Here is a 20850-nt window from a genome sequence, read left to right on the forward strand (position 1 = left end):
AGGGAGATTGTAGACAGGTGGATGTTGGTCTCTTCTCCCAGGCAGCCAGCACCAGAACAAGAGGACACAGTCTCAGGCTGCGCCAGGAGAGTTTTAGGCTGGATGTTAGGAAGAAGTTCTATACAGAGAGCGTGATTGCCCATTGGAACGGGCTGTCCGGGCAGGTGGTGGAGTCGCCATCACTGGAGGTGTTCAGGAAGAGACTTGATGGGGTGCTTGGTGCCATGGGTTAGTTGATTAGGTGGATGGTATTGAATGATAGGTTGGACGTGATGATCTTGAAGGTCTCTTCCAACCTGGTCTGGTCTATTCTATTCTATTCAGAGTAGAGGTATAAACAGTTCTTGCTCTCTTTTATTCTCCTGTCACTTCTGCATGCAACTTTCCTCTCTCTCTTCCATGGCCTTGCCAGGGGTACCTCTGTTTTGGCTACTGTGTGAGGTAATTGGAAGGAGAGTGGAGAGTGGAAGAAGAGGTGAACAGGTCCCTTGGATCCATCCAGGGGGGTCTGAGGAGTTTATGTGTTGTTTATAAGTTGCCTGTGTATATATATATATATATATATATATATATATATATATATATATATATATATATATATATATACACATACACACATGCATATATACACATATATATGTGTGTATATATATATATATATACATACACATATATATATACATATATATGTATGTGTATATATATGTGTATGTATGTATGTATATATATGCATATATATATGGTACATACATTGTATATTTTGTGCATATTAATTGAATTTCATGTTTCTAGATTCTAGTTGGCTTGTAAATACAGCTTCACTTACTTCCATCTCTAACTGAGCTAGTCTGGCAATTTTATTTTGGAGGGTAATTTCAACCCACCACAACATCTTTGAATATATTGTTTTTCCTGCATTATTCTTCTTGACTTTTGTACTTTTCCATAGTTGTTCTTATTTCCATAAAATGTGATAGCAATGGAGCAGTATAGGTTATGCAGAATGGAAGAACTAGAAGTGAGCAAGGCATTGATCTCCCTGTTAATACTGAATATACCAAAATACCTGGTTAGTGCTTGAGCACTGGGATGTCAGAGAAAACTATACAGTATCATGGAATCATAGAATGCTTTGGGTTGGAAGGGATCTAGTCATCTAGTCTACACTTGTCCTGCAGTGAATAGGAACATCTTCAAATCAGGTTGCTCAGAACCCCATCCAGTGTGATCTTGAATATTTCCAGGGATGGGGCATCTACTATATCTCTGGGCACCCTGCTCCAGTATTTTACCACCCACCTGTACTTAAGTACATTTTTAATTTCTATTACATTACTGAAGTAGTAAGACTCAGTTTTGCTTTTTACATATTTATGCTCTGAAACTGTGAATATCAAAATACATTTTAAAGATACTTGGAAAAAAATTCTAGTTCAAGATGAAATTGTGTCTGTGGATGTTCATCCATTTTAATCAATGCTGTTAATTAGAGAATGTTTGCAACACTGTCTTGTGTAATGTTATTGAACATTGATGAAGAAGTGAATGAATGAAATAAAATGGAGTGTATATTGTGGATGAGCAAATAGAGCATGGATATTATAAAATCTGTTTGGTCCAGAAATATTTGAATCAACACCAGTTTGATTCTGGTTCAGATAGTGGTTGCAGCTGCAGAATAATCCATCAGAACTCAGTAACTTGTACTGTGGGATCTGACTGATTGCTCATATTGCACAATAGGATATCTCTAAGGCCCAAACATTAGCTTTCTATTAGTTATTCATAATGAGATGATAATGTTTTGAACTCATCTTCACCATCTTACAGACATCCTGACCAGTGTTACCTCAATTATGGATTTCATTGCTGTGGAGCCCAAGAACTCCTACATTTCATCAGTGGTACAGCCAGGAAAAAAAGGATACAGTGAACCTTATCCAAAATTATTCAGGTGTGGAGTCCTCCACAGGCTACGGTGTGAACATCTGTTCCACCATGATCATCCATGAGCTGCAAGGGGACAACCTATATCACCATGGGCTTCAGGGAAATCTCTGCTCCAGGGCCAGAAATAGCTCCTCCCTCTCCTTCACTGACCTTGGTGTCTGCAGGGCTGTTTCTCACACTTTTGTTTTCCTGTTTTTCTCATTCCTCTTTCACAGCTGCTGTGCAGTGTGTTTATACCTTTCCTTAAATGTGTTAGCACAGAGGTTCCATCAGTGTCACTGCCAGCTTTGGTCAGTGGCAGCTCCATTTTGGAGCTGGCTGAAACTGGCTCTGTTGGATAGGGCTCAGCATCTGGTATCTTCTCACAGAAGCCACCCTTGCAGCAGCCCTGCTACCAAAACCTTGTCATGTAAACTCAATACAGCTATGTTACTGTAAGAGAGTGTTCTTCATATCACAAATATACAAAATGTTTCTTGATTATGTCCTGAACTTCTGTCTGTGTAACACTTATGGAAAAGACTTCAACTTCCAAGCTGAATGCAAATTTACTGTGAAAAGAGAAACACAGTTTGACCTTTGCTCTTACTGCCTATTCAGTCATGACGGAAACTTGGACAGAGTCAGTTTTGGTTACACAGGATTTAGCTGTTTGTTACACTCCAACTCCATTTCATATTGGAGTTTTAAAATTGGAATCATCCAGTGTAAGGTTGTGTACTCAAAGAAATAGTAACAAGACAGAAACTATAAGTGATTTAACTGGAAACTGGAGAGCTGGGCAAAGAGGAAGCTAATGAGATTCAACAAGGATAAGTGCAGAGTCCTACATCTGGGAAGGAATAATAAACTGCACCACTACAGGTTAGGAGATGATCTGCTAGAGAGCAGCCCTGTGGAAAAGGACCTGGGAGTCCTGGCGAATAACAAGTCATCCATGGGACAGCAATGTGACCTTGTGGCCAAGAGGGCCAATGGGATCCTGGGGTGCATTAAGAGGAGTGTGTCCAGCAGATCAAGGCAGGTTCCCCTCCCCCTCCATTCTGCCCTGGTGAGGCCCCGCCTGGAATATTGCTCCCCAGTTCAAGAGGGACAGAGACAGTCAAGAGGAATTCAAGAGAGTCCAGCAGAGGGTTACAAGGATGATTAAGGGACTACAGCACATACCCTATAAGGAGAGGGTGAGAGCCCTGGGGCTTTTTAGTCTGGAGAAGACTGAGAGGGAATTTAATAAATGTTTGTAAATACTGAGTGATGGGGGTCAAGACGGAGGGGACAGGGTCTTCTCTGTTGCATCCTGTAATAGGACAAGGGGCAATGGATATAAACTACAGCAAAGGAGGTTCCAACTCAACATGAGGAGAAACTTCTTCACTGTGAGGGTCACAGAGCACTGGAACAGGCTCCCCAGAAGGGTTGTGGAGTCTCCTTCTCTGGAGACTTTCAAGACCCATCTGGATACATTCCTGTGTGACCTGTGATAGATTCCCTTCCAACCCCTAACATCCTGTGATCCTGTGGGAAAAAAACCCAAAACACACAAAATCCACAAACAATAACAAACAAGCAAAACAAAAACAAAGAAAAAAAGAATTAAAGAAAAAGAAACTGGAGAAAGTATATATACTTGCCTTGTAAGGAGAGATGGGACAATTTTGTTTATCTTGCTGGGTGGATGCTGTTCCTAAGTAGTGAACCTTTGTGAGGTATTTAAACAATAATTTAGGAAATGAGGTGTCACCCTTGCTGTGGAGACAGTGACTTAAGAGGCAGGTGGCACCTGAGGCAGAATATAAGATGTTAAATGGGATGCCAAGCACCAGTACCTTATTGATAGCACGTTGAACTATTCCCTGTACAGCACGCAGGATCAGTTAAAGAAGTTGCTAGGTAAAGTCTCAAAGTGTGTCAAGAGGTGTCAAGATAAGAGTGTTAGTTTACTGGGAAATATTTCACTGGATAGATTAGGGCCTCCTCTGCTGTGTCCACTCATCATCCAAAATGAAATGTGATTGCTAGTAGTTAAAAGATGTTAGAGGAAAACACATGCAGAAGAGCTCACAGTTTGGGAATGGCCTTGCTATAGTTGGTAGAAGGGGGTTGCTTTTGGTTTTGGTTTTCAAATTTAGAACATGTGAGTGGCTGTGGTGGTTCAGACCAGACTTGGTGTTCAGCATTGTCCTGAACAGTTGATAAGAAGGACAGGGCAAACACTTAATCCTACTTCCCACAACACTGTCCTAATGCCCAGTGATCTGGGATTCAGAAGTTTCCTGAGAAAATCACTGTCTCTCTATTAATAAGTTTTGAATTGGTTTTGGTCTATGAGCTAGTCCCATTTCTTTTCCAGTGTTTGTGAACTTCAACACTTATTCCCTGTCAAGGAACGCCTTGTTTGCAAGGTGTGAAGTTTAGAATGACTGAAAAGAAGTGCTTTTTCTTTCAATGGACAATTTTGTTGTCGGTAGATGTGGTTGTCAGAGTGGTGATTCAAGAGCAGTAGTACAAATTCATAGAAAGAAACTCCAGTTCCAGCAATTAAATGCAAAAAGATAATTTCTGGCTTTGAAAGAACCTGAGTTACAGATACTTGAAAACAGAGAGGATACTTTAGGAGGTGCATGCCCTGCCCATAAAACCAGGCAGAGGATGTAACTTGATTAACCCTTGTTGTAGCTCTGAGTTGTCCATATATTCTTCACTGAGACCTTTGCATTGTTTGATGACTTTAAACAAGCAAATGAAGGTCAAAGGAAAATAAATTTTGGTGTTTCTTATCTCCTAGTTCTTTTCAAGTTGGTAGTCTAACACAGAGTTCTTGAGTAAGTTTGTTTTTTTTTTGAAGATATGAATAAGGCTTTGTACCTCTGTTTTCCCTGATCTTGGAAGTCTCATCATATATTTATGAGCATTTGCTTCTTTTTCCAATGATGTTCAGTGCAGAGTGCTGTTGAAAGCTCTCATCCCTTGAAAGACTTTGATATTTCATTATGCAGATGGCAGCTCTTGGTTATTCCTTCTCATCATAAAGGAAGTCTAACCTCAGTAGTCAGTAGCTCAATAGATATGAAAACTGTTCCTCAGGTTTATTTTTGCTCAGATAAGGAGAATCATGCCAGAATATAGCTGAGAAATGGTTGGGAATAGCTATCCAGCAGCTAGAAATCTAAATACAATCATGCATCTGACCAGTGCATCGGTTCCCAATAGTTCCAATCACTGTGTGAATTTAACCAAATCAGTTAAATTATAGGTATCTCCTCTTTTGCTAGTCCTGCAAGTACTCAAACCTGTCAGTGTTATAGGAGTAAGCAAAGCTTTATGTACCAGACCTACGCATTTCCATTCTGTGCACTAAGGATTTGAGCTCTGTTATGCTTATGGCCCTGAGGGTTTGAGTACACACCCTGATCTCTTTCTCACTGTCTGCCAGACAGCCTTCCTGGCAGCCCACAACCCTCACGAGTTCTGCTGCATCTCCTGACTTCAGTGATGTGTGTCCTTCACATGGGATGTCCTTCCTCTCAACTGCAGCAGGCCTTTGTGTATGGTAGGGAAGGTCTTGTTTGTGTACTCAAGTGATGTGCTGTTGTCTTTAGAAACATTTCTTGTCCTTGTGCAACCCTTGTGCTTCAGGCAGTGCTTCCTCCCTGTGCATGCAGATCCTTTTCTCAGTGGAGGATCAATAGTTTTAGTGGCCAGCTTCTCCTCTGAGGAGGATTCAGGAAGGTTAACACTCCAGTCCCCAAACAGTTCATTTGGCTATTTTTCTGAATTAGTATAGGTGATTCTGTTTCCTTAGAAATGGAAAGTGTGGCTTTGTTAGGTGTGATATTAATCTGTGCTTTTCTTAGTGACAGGTAGGAGTCTTCTCAAATGTTTGCTTGGTAATTTGCTGATCTTCCTCCTTGTATATTGTCCATATAATCTGCATCAAGTCAGTGTATTGAGAGACCCATTTCATGCATTTATTTCATTTATATGTATGCTTTTTATTTATTTAGGGCTTATTACTGGCTTTTGACTGAGGCTAGCACAGCAACTGATGTGTTTGAGGTGAGAAGTTTTCAGCCACTTTCTCTGAAGAAATTTGTAGCATGTACCAAATCACATGTATTTGAAATTCCACTTATGGTACAAATCCATTTCTTCAATGCAAGGTGTTGCAGCCATCCTCAATGCTTCAGTGCACTCAAGATGAGCAGCACAGCATGGCTGTCTGTTTTTATATATACAGCTGTGGTTTGGCTCAGCAAAACAGAGATGCTGACAATTCAGGTGAAAAAGTGAAACTATCTAGCAACGGTAGCACTAGCTCCTTTGGGTGATATTTTTCATCATTTAAGTTTGTGACTTTTTATGAGGGATTCTTTCCCCTTTGCTGTTGTTAGTTGTGCTCCAGTTAATAAGCCAGTCAGCTTCTTTTCATCCACAAATGTCCAGAACTTTCTAGACTCTGCTTTTTTACGTGAATTTTGGTTCTTATTCAGCCTTTCACAGTATCTCCAAGGTTGGAAGAGACCTCAAGGATCATCAAGTCCAACCTGTCACCACAGACTCATGACTAGACCATAGCAACAAGTGCCACGTCCAATCCCCTCTTGAACACCTCGAGGGATGGTGACTCCACCACCTCCCCAGGCAGCCCATTCCAATGACTAATGACTCTCTCAGTGAAGAACTTTCTCATCACCTCGAGCCTAAACTTTCCCTGGTGCAGCTTGAGACTGTGTCCTCTTGTTCTGGTGTTGGTTGCCTGGGAGAAGAGACCAACCCCTTCCTGGCTACAACCACCTTTCAGGTAGTTGTAGAGGGCAATGAGGTCACCCCTGAGCCTCCTCTTCTCCAGGCTAAACAATCCCAGTTCCCTCAGCCTCTCCTCATAGGGCTTGTGCTCAAAGCCTCTCCCCAGCCTTGTTGCCCTTCTCTGGATACGTTCAAGTGTCTCAATGGATTGTTTCTAAATTCTGCGTAGTGTTGCTTCTGGACCTAGTTGTAGTCACTTGGCCATAACAGTTCAAGAACTCATTTGCTGGTTATATGGTGGGAATTTCAGTGTTGTCTGTGTTTGTCTTTCAACACTGCCCACTTTTTGGGTTGTATATGTAGTTTGGCAATAAAAGACCATGAGCAGCAGTGGTGGCCTTCCAGGATCTCTGAAAAAGTCAAGTTGTTAAAAGAGCTTCATGAGCTTACTGAGGATATGTTCCCGAGATTATAGGCAGGAAGAAACCTTTTCTAACTGCTTGTCTGTCTGGCTTCAGAGGAATCTAACTTTTTTGTGAATGTTTATTTTTATTAATACTTCTGACAGACTCTTCTGTTGCTTGCAGGGAAGAATGTTATACATAGTACATGCTATGGAATGTGACATTAAACAAATGTGAAAGTCCGCTCTCTCCCATCTTTCTCTTTTTTTCCTATTGATTCTGGCCAGTTGTGACCAGACCTGGTATTGTTCTCTATCTTTTTTTTTGGTCTCTTTTAGCAGCTTTGCTCAAGGAGTAGACTGAGTCCTGTAAGTGTTTGTGGTGGCCTAAAAGGGAGAGAGATGAGACTAGTCAGGAAGAAAGTATGAAGATGAAAGAATGGTAACATTTTAACTGAATCATATTGGAAGAGTAGCCCGCCTGTTGTTGTATGTACCTTGGAATGAGCAGTAATATATCTCAACAGTGTAAACCTTTTACATTGGGAGAGAGGAAAAAGGCTTTCAGCATGCCTTCCCAAGAGAATCACTGTCTGAAAAAGGGTTGTTGTCATGCAAGTATCTTCATAAACGAGAAGACTGAGTAAATAAAGAAAATAAAATTATTATAATAGCAGTTCTGGATCTCCCAGTGAATTGATCAGCTGGGATCCAGAACTGCATCCGACTGCTGCAGTGAGTAACAATTTGGAAGCAGTTAATGCATCAGTGTTTTGTGATGTAAGGGTGAGTTTTAGCATGAATTTGACTTCATGCTGAATACTTCAAACAACAGACTTATTTCTTTCAGACATATTTCTCCATAAATTTTTATGTATGTAGCCCTTCATGGGCTACAGCTTCTTACTGTTATTTTCTATCAACATCCTCCCTGTTTCATATGACTTGTAAGGGGTAATGGATGCAAACTACAGCTCAGGAGGTTCCACCTCAACATGAAGAGGAACTTCTTCACTGTGAGAATCACAGAGCACTGGAATAGGCTCCCCAGAGAGGAGGTGAAGTCTCCTCTGGAGACTTTCAAGACCCATCTGGATGCATTCCTGTGTCACCTGAGATAGATTCTATGGTCCTGCTGGGGCAGGGGGGTTAGACCCAATGATCTTTGGAGGTCCCTTCCAACCCCTAATGTTCGGTGATCCTGTGAGCTGTTACTTAGTGATACATTTAAAACATGTAACATAATGAAAAATTGTATGTGTGTGTGTGTGTGTGTGTGTGTATATATATGCTTTAGGTTGGTATGAAAACCAAATAATCTCTCTTCCTGCAACTTTAAATGGTGAAGTGGATGAGGACAAACACTTGGTTAAATGTCAGTTAAGTTGAGATATTTAGAGTTCCAGTGTCCTTGACAGCTTATAAAAGTAATGAACTAACTGAACCTTCTAGTTGCACGTGGAATAAACTAGTCTTTAATTAGAGGGTGGAGAAGTAAGAATGGAGGATGCTGCTTGTTCCAGTAATCACAATCTTAATTCCTTCAAAATATGAGCTGGCCACCAATCTGCCAAATTGACAAGAAAGCCTTTACCATACTGAATGTTTTGGAAGATGGGCTTTTTTTGGGGGGGGGTTGGTTTGTTTGTTACCTATAATAACTACAAAAATAATGTGCTATATTATGCAATTTAAAATGTGAAAGAAGTCTGCACAGTAAACATCTGTATTTGTTTAAATAAATGGGAGCAATAACTCTGTTCTTGTAGATAGAACACAAGCAGAGTATTCTTTTCTTTTAGCATATTAATTCAGTAAGGAGATTAATATAAGCTTGCACACTCCTTGGTCAAGATCTTTATTCTTGCCACAGAATGCAATATAATATCTGCTTGGATGTTGATAGTAAGTGAACTGTTTCATTGAATTGTCATAATGAAATATTGGAGGCTGGTGTATGATAGTTTTAGTAAAGACTATATTTGAAGACAACTTTGTAAAGGAAGCAAAAAAGGGTCGAAGATTTTGTTTCAAAAAGTGAGATAAAGAAGAGAAGCAGCTGCAAGCTGACATGATAGTGTGTTGGCATTTGTAACTTTCAATGTGGTTTGGAATCTAGTTCTTAACTTCATGTACAAAATTCATTTGCTGGAAGTTCTGGAATTAAGTAATGACTATGTATGTTATTATGCATGATTGATACTACTCTGTTCAGGGACTGATACACCTTTTTTTCAATGCTGACTAGCATCACCAATTTGTTTTCCTAGTTTTCAGTCCTGGTGATGGTTTATGGTAATACCATGAAATAATGAGCAAACTTATTATCAGAGGAGGTGAGAACAAGTCAGGTTAGAAGTGACCACAGAATATTCCAGTCTTCTACTGAAAGGAAGGTGAGCTATGAGAGAAGAACAATTAATTCTTAGCACTTTAATATTAGACTGGACATTAGGAAAAAAAAAAAAAGCATGGAAAGAGTGGTCAGGCATTGGAATGGGCTGCCCAGGGAGGTGCTTGAGTCACTAAGCCTGGATGTGTTTGAAGGTTGTTTAGATGTGATGCTTGGGGATATGGTTTAGGGGTGAAACTTGTAGAGTAGGGTTATTGATTGGACTTGGTGATCCCAAGAATATTTTTCAACCTGAATGTTTCTGTGATTATTTTGATATTTTTGAAGACTTTATGTTGTCCCTATAAATAGCAGGCTCTCTACTGTGTATTATTGCGCAGAATACTAAGACTGGACCGTAAGGAGAAGTTACCATAGGAGTCTTCCTTAAAGACAGAACTTTCCTTAGAGAGACCATGAGTAGTATCAAACTTTCCTCTGACTATGGAAGTCCTGATGGCATCTGGTGTTACATACCAAATTTTGCTTTGGGAAATGGTAGCTCTGAATCTAGAAAAGGTTTCAGTCAACCACACTTTGTTAGGGCTTTTTTTGTTCTTTGTCATACGGCGGTATAAAAAATACAGATGTTGCGGCTTTGTCTTGGAAGAAAAACATGAGGGGTTTTGAACAATGTGGGAAGAGGTGTACTTATGCTACAAATTGTGGTATTGAATATTGCCTTTTTTCTTTTTTTTTTTTTTTTTTCCCTAGTGTGATAATGCAAAGGGACTCAAAGCCTTCTATGATGCAATAAAATATGGACCTAATCATCTGATGGTTTTTGGCGGTGTATGTGCAACAGTTACTTCTATCATTGCTGAATCTCTAAAGGGATGGAATCTGGTTCAGGTAAGGCATTGAATGGAATACATTTGAATACTGACTATTTTTGTATCATCTTTTTAATTTAGAAATGTAATGTTTCATGCTTTTCAGATTTAACATTTTGTCTCATTACCATATCCCAGTTTTGAAGGTCAGTGAATTTGTATGTAAAGAAAAACAGTTGATTCCATATATCAGTAGATTTTAAGGCTTGACATTGTGTCCAAACTGCTTGTGAGTGTGGGACAGTCATTAGATTAATTAAATAAAAAGATTGTATCACAAAAAGCAACTTTAATGAAAGAGTTAGTCATGATAGGTGAGAAAATCTGCAATTTATGCAAAGTTAGAGGAAACAACTCATCAGGCCTTGAATTATGATGTGTTGGGGTTTTTACTTGGTCATTACTCAACCATAATGGAATAATTTCTGTTGACTTTAAAAGTGTTGGAGTTGCATAAATTGTAAGTAGCAACTGGTTATGTATGTCAGTATTTGACTCACAAAGCACATTTGTGAGTCAGCTGTTTTTCTTTCTGACTTTCTCAAAGGTCAAGCTTGTGGAAAGGTTCCCTCTGCTGAGGAATCAGTATTTATTAATACCAGTCTTTAAAATGCAGATGATAATAGCATGATTTTATTAACGTTTTTTCAATCACCTGTCCAGTGATCTTTGGATTGATGACTGTTGATGCAAGGCAGCCAGCCAGTTTTGCTTTTCAGATCAGGAAATATCCTGGCTTCCTATTAAATAATCATATTGTTATATATAAGAATAGATAGCAATTACCTGAAGTCTCAGTTACAGACTGCTCCTTTCCACCTGGAATGCTCACTGAGATGAGTGCAGAATGAACAAATGAGACATAATCAAGTTTGTGAAGAAGATGATAATCAGATTACAAATGGGAAAATCTTAGGAGGATAATTCAAGTAGTTCATTGACAGTGTTTGCAATGCCTGTCATATCAGATAATTTTTTTTTTCTTATGGTTCAGGATCTTTTTCTAATGTGAAAAGCATCAGTTCTGCTACAGAAACAAAATAATAGTGTATCTCTGGGGAGAATGGAGAAAGCAACCAAAAACTTGAAACTGTCTTTCAACACTTTCTCTTAAAAACTAGGCAGTCCATGGCCTGTAGTGAAGTATGTGGCTGGAGCTTTTGAGCTTTGGTTTCTTTTTTGGGTTTGTTTGTTTGTTTTTTAATTTGTCTTGTGGAACTTCCAGAAGGTGTAAGATGTTTTAAAGAGTTGATTTCCATTTGTTAAGTCTTTTTCGTTTGCTGTCAAGTTCTGCGTGCTGAGGTCTGAAAATCAATTTGTTCATGAAGCTGCTCAGTCAGTAAGGAGGGGCAATTAGAAATGTTCTGTTTACTTTTAAATGCCTGAATTTGTTAATATATGTGTTGACTTATACAATGATATGAAGCATTACTACTAGACAGTGTCTATTCCTATGTATTTAACCACTACAGCTGTGACTAAGTCTTAAACAATGTACTGATATCATAAATAATAAGGGATTCTCTGATACTTGAGCTCAAGAGTTCTGCAGGCACTAGATAAATACTGCATGGCATAACTCCACTTTGTGTCAGGTTTTTGTGCATTGATTGACTGAATGATGAAAAAACACAAATGACAGTGTGGCTGGGAAGTATGATGAGGCCTAGTGGATGGTATAGCAGCACTGGAGGGTGCCATGTCATACAGTGATAGCAATATATGTACCTCCAAATTGACAGCTGTGGCATGTATAAAGTGGTGGGAAAACAGAGTGCACAAATCCTTCTGCTCCTCAGGATCCACTGTCATGAGCATTTTTGATTAAGAGCATAACTTGAACAGAAGAGAGAGAAATCTGTGGTTCTTGCAAGTGTAGCAATAGTATTCAGCCTGATAAAATACAAATTTTCTCCCTCAAAAAAATTAAACTTCACCTCAAGGAATCATAGAAAATTCACATAAACAGTTATAGAAACTTGTGCTCATGGTGAAGTTGTTTTATATTGCAGTTAAGAAGAGAGAAAACAGCATGTAGAAAAAAACAAATCTGACATTGCATTACTGAATAGCAGATTTGAATGTCTGACTCCATCACTTTGTCCTTGTTCAGGCAGTCACAAAAAGAGAGCTCTTAACCCTAGCAGGAATGTTTGATTTCATTTACACAGGTGTCATGTACTTGAGCAAAGAGATGACTGTCTTCTATGCAAGAAAAATGCAGGATGCCAGTGATAGTGCTGGGAGGAGTGAGGGTAAAAAAGAATAGCAGAGTATAATAACTGAAAAATTTCTTTTATTGGCAAATACAGCATGAAGCTGGTTGCCTGCAAAACTTTTTCTGAAAGGCTTTTAACTTGTAATTCCAACTTTCTGGGTGACTCCTTTTTCTCTGTTTGGGAGAATTTGTCTTCACTACCTCTACTGCATTCTCTATGTTAAAAAGTCTCAAAAAAAGCAAACCACAAGATAAAAGGCAAAAAGTGCAAATGTGTCGGAAATCTTCATGTTGCATTTGCTACTGAGGCAGTGTTATAGTAGTGATGAGAGTGGGGGACAGTAATTTTTTGCAAGGCAGCTTCAGTATCTGCTCTCCTTACAGTATGTTGTTGATAATGATATTGAGGTTTTGACTTAAGCGGTTAATTTAGGTCACTGATCACCTGTGACAATGTCAAATAGGGAAAGCTGTCTGAAATTGAGGAGAGTCTCAGGCTGAAGGTGACTTGCTGTATTTCTGTACCATGTTTACACAGAAGGTACTTTTTGTCCCCTATCTTGATAATTTTGTTATTACTTACAACCAGCAACAGAAAGGGAGATTCAGTTCTCAACTGGCTGCCTTGAAATGCCGGCTGACTTATTTATCTCTTACTTCAATAAAATTAATGACTTTTTTGGTAATGTAATGTGGAAAGAGCAAGTTGTTTTATTTTGCAATCACTTATGTCACCCTTAAGGACTTTGTCTGAGGTATGCTGGGTGATGAAACCTGCAAACTGTTTTCTAAATACACATTCTTATGTAGGAGACATACAAGCACCCATTCCTTAGCTTCTCATATCAAAAGCCTGTGTGCCAGCAATCCCTACATCATTGAGTGGCAGTCTGAGCATGGGCTGGAGGCTGTATGTGTGGCTTTGATCTCTGGTCTGTGGTGTGGAATCCATTTAAACCTTTGGTATTTTGGTTAAAAAGTGCCAATAGTATCCTGTACATCTGACAGTGAGTGGTAAAGGCATGAAGATATAATACTGGGTAATTGCTCTCCATAGGGGAGCATGTAAAATTCTTCCAGAGTCATCTCATTCTTGTTCCCTTTCAATACAAATTCAAGGCAATTAAACAGAATGAGGAAGAATCATTAATAGTCCCTACAATGTATTGCGAAAGACCAGTTCCATATTTTTATTTCATACACTGAAGTATTCCTGCCAGTGCCAAACACAGATGTTCTGCAGTTCAGTGTTTCTCTTCTATTTCAAGATATTCAGTCACTATCTACCTCTCCATATGAATCTCTAACATTAGTGAAAACATCAAATTTGTATAGACTGCTGTTTCTCCTCTTTTCTGTTGTCATGTCTCACTTTTCCTGGTTGCCATATTAACATAAACATTTAACCAGGGTGAGTATCTTGACCAAACTGGTCATGATTTCTGGAACTCTTTCTCCATTTTTGAGATTTGTCTTTTTCTTCCATTGTTTCATTTGCATTCTCTTACAGCCTGCTTTGTTTAGAATTTTCTTTAACTCTGTAAATAAGCTTTTGCCAGAGACAAAGCTCAGCACTGGTTAGGCTACACCTTGAGGACTGTGTCCAGCTCTGGGGCCCCTCAGTTTAGGATGGATGTTGACTTGCTGAAACATGTCCAGAGAAGGGCAACAAAGCTGGGGAGGGGTTTGGAGCCCAAGCCCTATGAGGAGAGGCTGAGGGAGCTGTGGTTGCTTAGCTTGGAGAAGAGGAGGCTCAGAGGAGACCTTATTTCTGTTTACAACTACCTGAAGGGAGGTTGTAGCCAGGTGCAGTTTGGTCTGTTCTCCCAGGCAACCAGAACAAGAGGACACAGTCTCAAGCTGTGCCAGGGGAGGTTTAGGCTGGATGTTAGGAAGAAATTCTTCATAGAGAGAGTGATTGGCCATTGGAATGTGCTGCCCAGGGAGGTGGTGGAATCACCGTCACTGGAGGTGTTTAGGAAGAGACTGGATGGGGTGCTTGGTGCCATGGTTTAGTTAATTAAATAGTGTTGGGTGATAGGTTAGACTCGATGATCTCAAAGGTCTCTTTCAACCTGGTTTAGTCCATTCCATTCCATTCCATCCCATCACATTCCATTCCATATGTTAGTGCTTCCTTGGAATACTCTGTTTTTCTATATATTTAATCTAATGTAGTATCTTCTAGGCAAGTAACTGAAATTGGTGATCCAGTGATTAGACCATAATGACATTCAAAGCAGAGAAACCTTGTTTTGGATTCAGCATCTCATGTTGGAAAGTTTTCTAAGAAAATTATAGGTATCTTAATCATGATGCATTACTCACTTTGTAGATAGTAATACAGGGCAAGTCCGTGTGTTAGGGAAAATTCTTTTGCTTCTCTAGCTTGTGTAGTTGATTATTGAAGAGTGCACCCTGAGATTTCATTGGTTGATTGGGGTGTTTTGTTATCCCAGCAATCCATAGGTATTCATGATCCCATCTCTGAATACCCAGAAATACTGTTGGTGTTCAAGCTAATGAGTGATGTTTTCAGCTTTTGTTTTCCTTCTGAAACAAGGCTGATGTGATTGCATTGTCAATTCCTCCTCATAATTTCGGACCAACAGCCAGTTGCAAGCCATTTTTCACAAAGAATTTCCCCAAGAGTATTAGCTTCTATACATGTCTGTGAAAATGAGCTGCTGGGGAGAGAGATCCAGAAGGACAGAAGGAGAGCCTGTGACATGAGCCAGAGAACTTTGGCTAGCTGTGATATGTAGTGCTCTTTGTCCAGCTGCTGTTGATGGGAAAGGGACTCACTGCATTGAGAAGAGAGTTAAAAAAGCAGCAGGAAGAAAGTGGAGAAAACACACAGAAGGGGCTGAAGCCCAGAAGGATATGAAGCAGGAGCTAGGACACATGTTTGTGTGTGCATATGTAGAAGCCTAGGACACATCCATAGAAAACCAGGTTTTAATTAGGTGGCTCTGAGACACGTAAAAATGCTGTTTAATGCAGAATTTGACAACTATATGCAGGCTATAACTGATGGTTTTAACACTGAAGTCATGCAAGTCATCACAGAAGTGTCTATACTTGCTTGTGAATCAAATCTCTTGTTACTTTTCTAAATCCCCATGCTTGTTGCGCGGAGGTCTGGCATGGGCACACAAACATTTAATAAAAAAAATGTGTTTGGATTGGGTTTTTTTGCATTCCTTGTCAGGTTTGTTCTGGTACAGTGAGTTTGTGCTACTTTTGCCTTCACTGCACAATTTCCATGTATTATTAGTCTGAGCAATGAAAAGGGCATTCAAACTAGTCTAAGAAGATTAGTTGCTTCTATCTGTGAGATGCAGGCAGTCCCACTTGAACAGGCCTTTCTCCCACTGGAATATGACCCAATGCACCATAACACGAGTCTTTGGCTTCTTGGCCCACAGTTCACCACCACCTTCTTCTTTCTCTCTCTTCCCCCTCCCTCCCCCTTTTTTTTTTAATTATTTGTTCTTTTTCCTTTCCTATTTTGTCTTTGGGGATTTGAGACATTTTATAGACACTGTGCATTCGAATTGCACTTTTAATAGGCAAAGCATGTGTGGGCAAGTGCCTCTTGAGGTCTTATTATGATATGAAGTGCAAACCTCATGACATTCTGGTCTTGCTTTTGGGAGTTAGCTGAGTGACAAAGTTTTGCTCACTTCACCACAGAAATACCTGGGAACTCCTGAACAGGAAGAAAACACAGCAGAATTGACCTTCAGGCAGAATTTCATGTGACCTTTCTCCTCATTTGACAGAAACTCTGATTATTTTTGAGGGGAACAGACCTTTTAGTCCTGCAAATCCTCCCCTTGACACACACTGCCAGCAGAAGCTCTGCTGTTATTGATGTGGCCCTCCTGAAGCTCTGTGGTTGCTTCTGGGGAAGAAAGTGCATGGGGAGTTGAAACACATCAGCAGTACCATACCTCCTAATTACATTGTCTCCATGTGTGGATGGATGCATAGCTGCACAATGTAGAGCAGACTTAGACTCAGAAAATAGTTGTATATTCAGTGTTAAACTTACACAAATGAATATTGCAGTGCAGCAGGGGGGCCTAGTCTAGGGTAGAAGAATTAATTCAGTGACAATAGTTCTTTCACAGTGATAAAAGCACTGACTCTGATTTCTAGTTCATTATTTCAGTTGCATCCCAGGGCAGACATTAGCTTTACATTACCCTTAGTAGCAAAATTTAGTCCACAATATTTAAACTGAAAATTTCCAGGCTTGAGGTATGGTAAGAAATACACATCCTAATTCCAAACACACTGCAAGATTTAGTAGGACCTTCCTTTCCCTTTTTCTCTGTATTCTGCCTAAATTTATGAAATTGATTTCTGTGGCCTTCCATCACTTTGAATACTGGATAGAAGACAATTTCACTTTATTTAAACATTACTAGCTGTTCTTTTCCATCTTGTTTGTCTTGTGTTTCTGCTGTTGGAGGAAACAGCAAAATTAGTCTACTTTTTGCCTTTCCAAGTTAAGTTCATTACATAAAGCATGAATAAGGGTATTTCAATATGGCTCTAGAGTTAGGTGAAAGCTGTCAAAGGCTGAATCTTTATATTTTTTCTAAGTATCATCTACATGTTCTGACAGAAAGAGAAAAAAAATAATTTCTCTATTATTTTTGTTCTTTGTAGCTGTTTTTCCACAATCTTTATTCACTTCTGTTTAATGTTGGATCAATAATACAGAATGAATACATGATTGTCTAGGGAAGAGACCCAAACTGGAAAGGCAAGGGTTTCACTTTTGTCAGGCCATGTACTTTGGGGCCGGGAAAACTTGTCTCATTCTGAACAAACTGGGTACTCCTCCTTCTCCATGTACATCCCCCTTGAAACTGAGCAGTCTTTTGAAGAATTATAGAGATGGAAGAGACCTCAAAGATCATCAAATCCAACCTGTCACCCAACACCTCATGACTACTAAACCATGGCACCAAGTGCCACGTCCAATACCCTCTTGAACACCTCCAGGGACAGTGACTCCACCTCCTCCCTGGGCAGCCCATTCCAACAGCTAACAACTCTCTCTGTGAAGAACTTTCTCCTCACCTTTAGCCTAAACTTCCTCTGGTGTAGCTTAAGACTGTTCTGGTGGTGGTTGCCTGGGAGAAGAGACCAACCCCCACCCAGCCACAGCATCCCTTCAGGTAGTTGTAGACAGCAATAAGGATAAAATGCATTAAAAAAACCCAAACACATACCATAATATACAAGCCTTGATGATTTCCAAACACAGAGCCTTGTGTTTTAACGCTTGCTCAGCTGAGTGGTAAGGTGTTTGAAATATCTAGTTTAATTTATTGCATTTAATTTTTTTTGTTGTTTTTGTTTGTTTGTTTGTTTTTCATTTACTTTTCAGTAATTTCTACAAAAGAATGCTGAAGTAGTTTCTTGCGTGGCTTTTTCAGCCCCTCAGGTAGGATAGACCTGCCAGGTCTATCCTGTCAGTGTTGTACCTTACCGCTATTGCTGCAGCTTCCTTCACTGCTACAAAAGGTATTCCTCCGTGTCCCCTCAGGCTTGTTTGCTAGGGGGCTATTTGCTGCTGCTTTTTCTGAGGTGGTTTCGGGAAGCTTTAGCTTTATCTGCCCCATCATTTTTTCTCTTCTCCTCACTGTCCCAATATTGTATACAGACTCAAGGTTTATTCCTTTGGGAAATAATTTGTGGCTCTGCATCCTCACTGTGCTAAATGAGGGGGTCTGTGATACACAGTAATTTCTTTTAAAGATTAGGGTATTAATTCTTTCTATGGCATATTTTCTAGAACCTTGTCTGATGTCTGTTTTTTTTTTTGTGGTCCAACCCACTGGGCAGTAGGGCTGCTAAATCCCTTTCTAGCCCATAGATAGTCAGTTCATCTCCTCTTGACTTCCTCTGAGAGATGCTGTATGATTTGTGGGGATATAACTGTGTGACACTAATACCCCATTAAGGATAATCTGATTCTGTTCACAGTACTGTCAGCCCCTAGATTCACTGTTTGATTTGTTAATCCCATTGCTGTCATTACTTTGTGACCTACAAGCCTGGTTTGAGGTCTCCTATTCTTAAGTGGGAGCATTAGTATAGTTTCTCAGTAACTGCTGCACTGAATTTTGAGCTTCACTCTGCATTTTTCCCTATGTCTGACTTTACACAAACCTTGGGTTTATGTTTCCCATTTGAAAGCTAACTCAAGAAAACGAGATGTTAATTGGCTGCCCATCTGTATATGATTTTTGTTCTTTAAAGGTGGTATTGCTTGAAAACTATCTTATTTCACTGAAATACCCTAAGTGATCATGCTTTGGCAGGACACGATGAACTCTGGGGGTCCCTTCCAACCTCTAATGTACGGTGATACTGTGATGTGATAACTTTGTCAGCTTTTAGTTTGGCTCCTGGCAGTTATTGCAAGTTTTCCCCAAAATGTTCAGATTACAGCATTCTGTTTCTCTGACTTTTGCAACACTTCAAATATTCTAGGAAGTTGGTTTCAAGCTTCTTTTACCACCAATTCCCCAAATAGAGTGGTTCTGATTATTTTCACCAATTTCTGTAAAGCAGGAATTGGTTCATAGTATCAGTCAGGGTTGGAAGGGACCACAAGGATCATCTAGTTCCAACCCCCCTGCCATGGGCAGGGACACCCCACACTAGATCAGGCTGGCCAGAGCCTCATCCAGCCTGCTCTTAAACACCTCCAGGGACAGTGCCCCAACCACCTCCCTGGACAACCCATTCCAGGGCTTCACCACTCTCATGGTGAAGAACTTCCTCCTCCTGTCCAGCCTGAATCTCCCCACCTCCAGCTTCACTTCATTACCCCTAGTCCTATCACTACCTGAAGTCCTATCACTACCTGGTTGTTTTAGTATGCTGTTAGCCGCTGCTTTAATTTGTTCCTGAAAGGTAGTGTTGAGTGTGTTCTACAAGAGCAGCTTGCTGGACTGTTTGTCAACATCTACCGTCAAAAGCCCTGGGATTGCTTCCTCTGCAGTCCTTTTGATCAGCTTAGATGAAGCAACACCCCCTGCCATAGCTGTTGCCACTGTTGTATCATAAATCCTGGATATAGTGAGATGGTAAATGCAACTAAATCAAGAGAAAATTGGTATGATAAAAGTTGTTTCTTCATGCTATTACTCTCACAGTATTAACACTACTTCTTCATTTACTCCAAGGTTTTTCTTCATGTTAGTCTCCTACTCTCCAGGGAAAACTTTTTCATGTGGTAAATGTAACCTGTTTCCCCCTGCATGCTGTTTTAGCAGCAGTTACTTAATTATTTATTTTGAGGAACAGCATAACTCACACAAATTCAGCAACAGCAGCTCCTGGGCATAGATTGAAGAACAAGCTCATAAATCAAGCGATTGCAAAACAGAAGTCCCTTTGCATAGTTTTGAAATAGAAATAAAATATTTATTGGCCCTTAAAACCATAAAAAGCTTACTTATGCTTCACTGGAGAAGTAATACATTGCTGATATGGTTATTGAAAAGACAGCACCAAAGTACAAATCCTCATGTAAGAGAAGCTTTTCAAAGGGCATAATTCTCAAGCATGTGGTTCATCTACCTTTACAACCAGTATAGCATCCATCTTGTCTTGATATTCTTAGTGTTCCATAGTCCTAGACTAGTAGATCTTTACTGCATGCTTTCTCCTGGCATCAGTTAAGTTTTAGTACATCTGGAGTAAAAGAAGGTCTATAAAACAGGAGATAGTTGTGTTGTAATTGAACTTAAGGCGATTTGGAAGCACTTTTATTTCTTTCAGCCTTAGTTAGCATGGATAGTAAACCCAGAATCATAATGTCAGGAAAAATGGATATCACTGTAGCTAAAGGGCCTTCAGGCTCTGTTATAAAAGCACTAATAAATGCATACAGAATCACTGCTGAAGAAATCCATAGTTGGAGTAAGAATGTTTGGTCCTAGGATTACACTGAGTGAAAGAACGTATGCACAGCTCTTCAGCATAAACTTGTTATAAGTTTGTTGGGTTTTTTTCCCTCCCTTTTCATCCCATTAAAGACTTATAGGAAGAGTGTAAACTTAACCTTTTTCACTGGAAAATACTTCCACAAATGCACCTTTCCAACTCTTTCAGAACCTCTTCTTGGCTTTCTGTGTTGTAATTCCTAACTGTAGTACCAAATCCAGATTTACTTTGGTTTCTTTTCTTGTGTCAGTTTCATTCACTTTTAGGAGATGAGTAGCTTGAAATTTCTGAACTCTCTGTTAAGCTATGACCTATTCTGCTTCTAATTCTG

The 20850-nt window shown here is 39.8% G+C and overlaps 1 protein-coding gene across 1 annotated transcript in view; it reads left to right on the forward strand.

Moving 5' to 3' along the window:
• Positions 1-20850, forward strand: part of GABBR2 (gamma-aminobutyric acid type B receptor subunit 2) — a 572582-nt gene that overhangs the window by 111747 nt on the left and 439985 nt on the right. Inside the window, exon 2 of the mRNA XM_068147481.1 lies at positions 10206-10343. Coding sequence (XP_068003582.1) covers positions 10206-10343 — 138 coding nt within the window. The remainder of the gene's footprint in view (positions 1-10205; positions 10344-20850) is intronic.

Source organism: Melanerpes formicivorus, unplaced genomic scaffold, assembly GCF_026170545.1.
Source record: "Melanerpes formicivorus ecotype bairdi unplaced genomic scaffold, bMelFor1.0.p_v2 SCAF_15, whole genome shotgun sequence".
NCBI classification, from domain to species: Eukaryota; Metazoa; Chordata; class Aves; order Piciformes; family Picidae; genus Melanerpes; species Melanerpes formicivorus.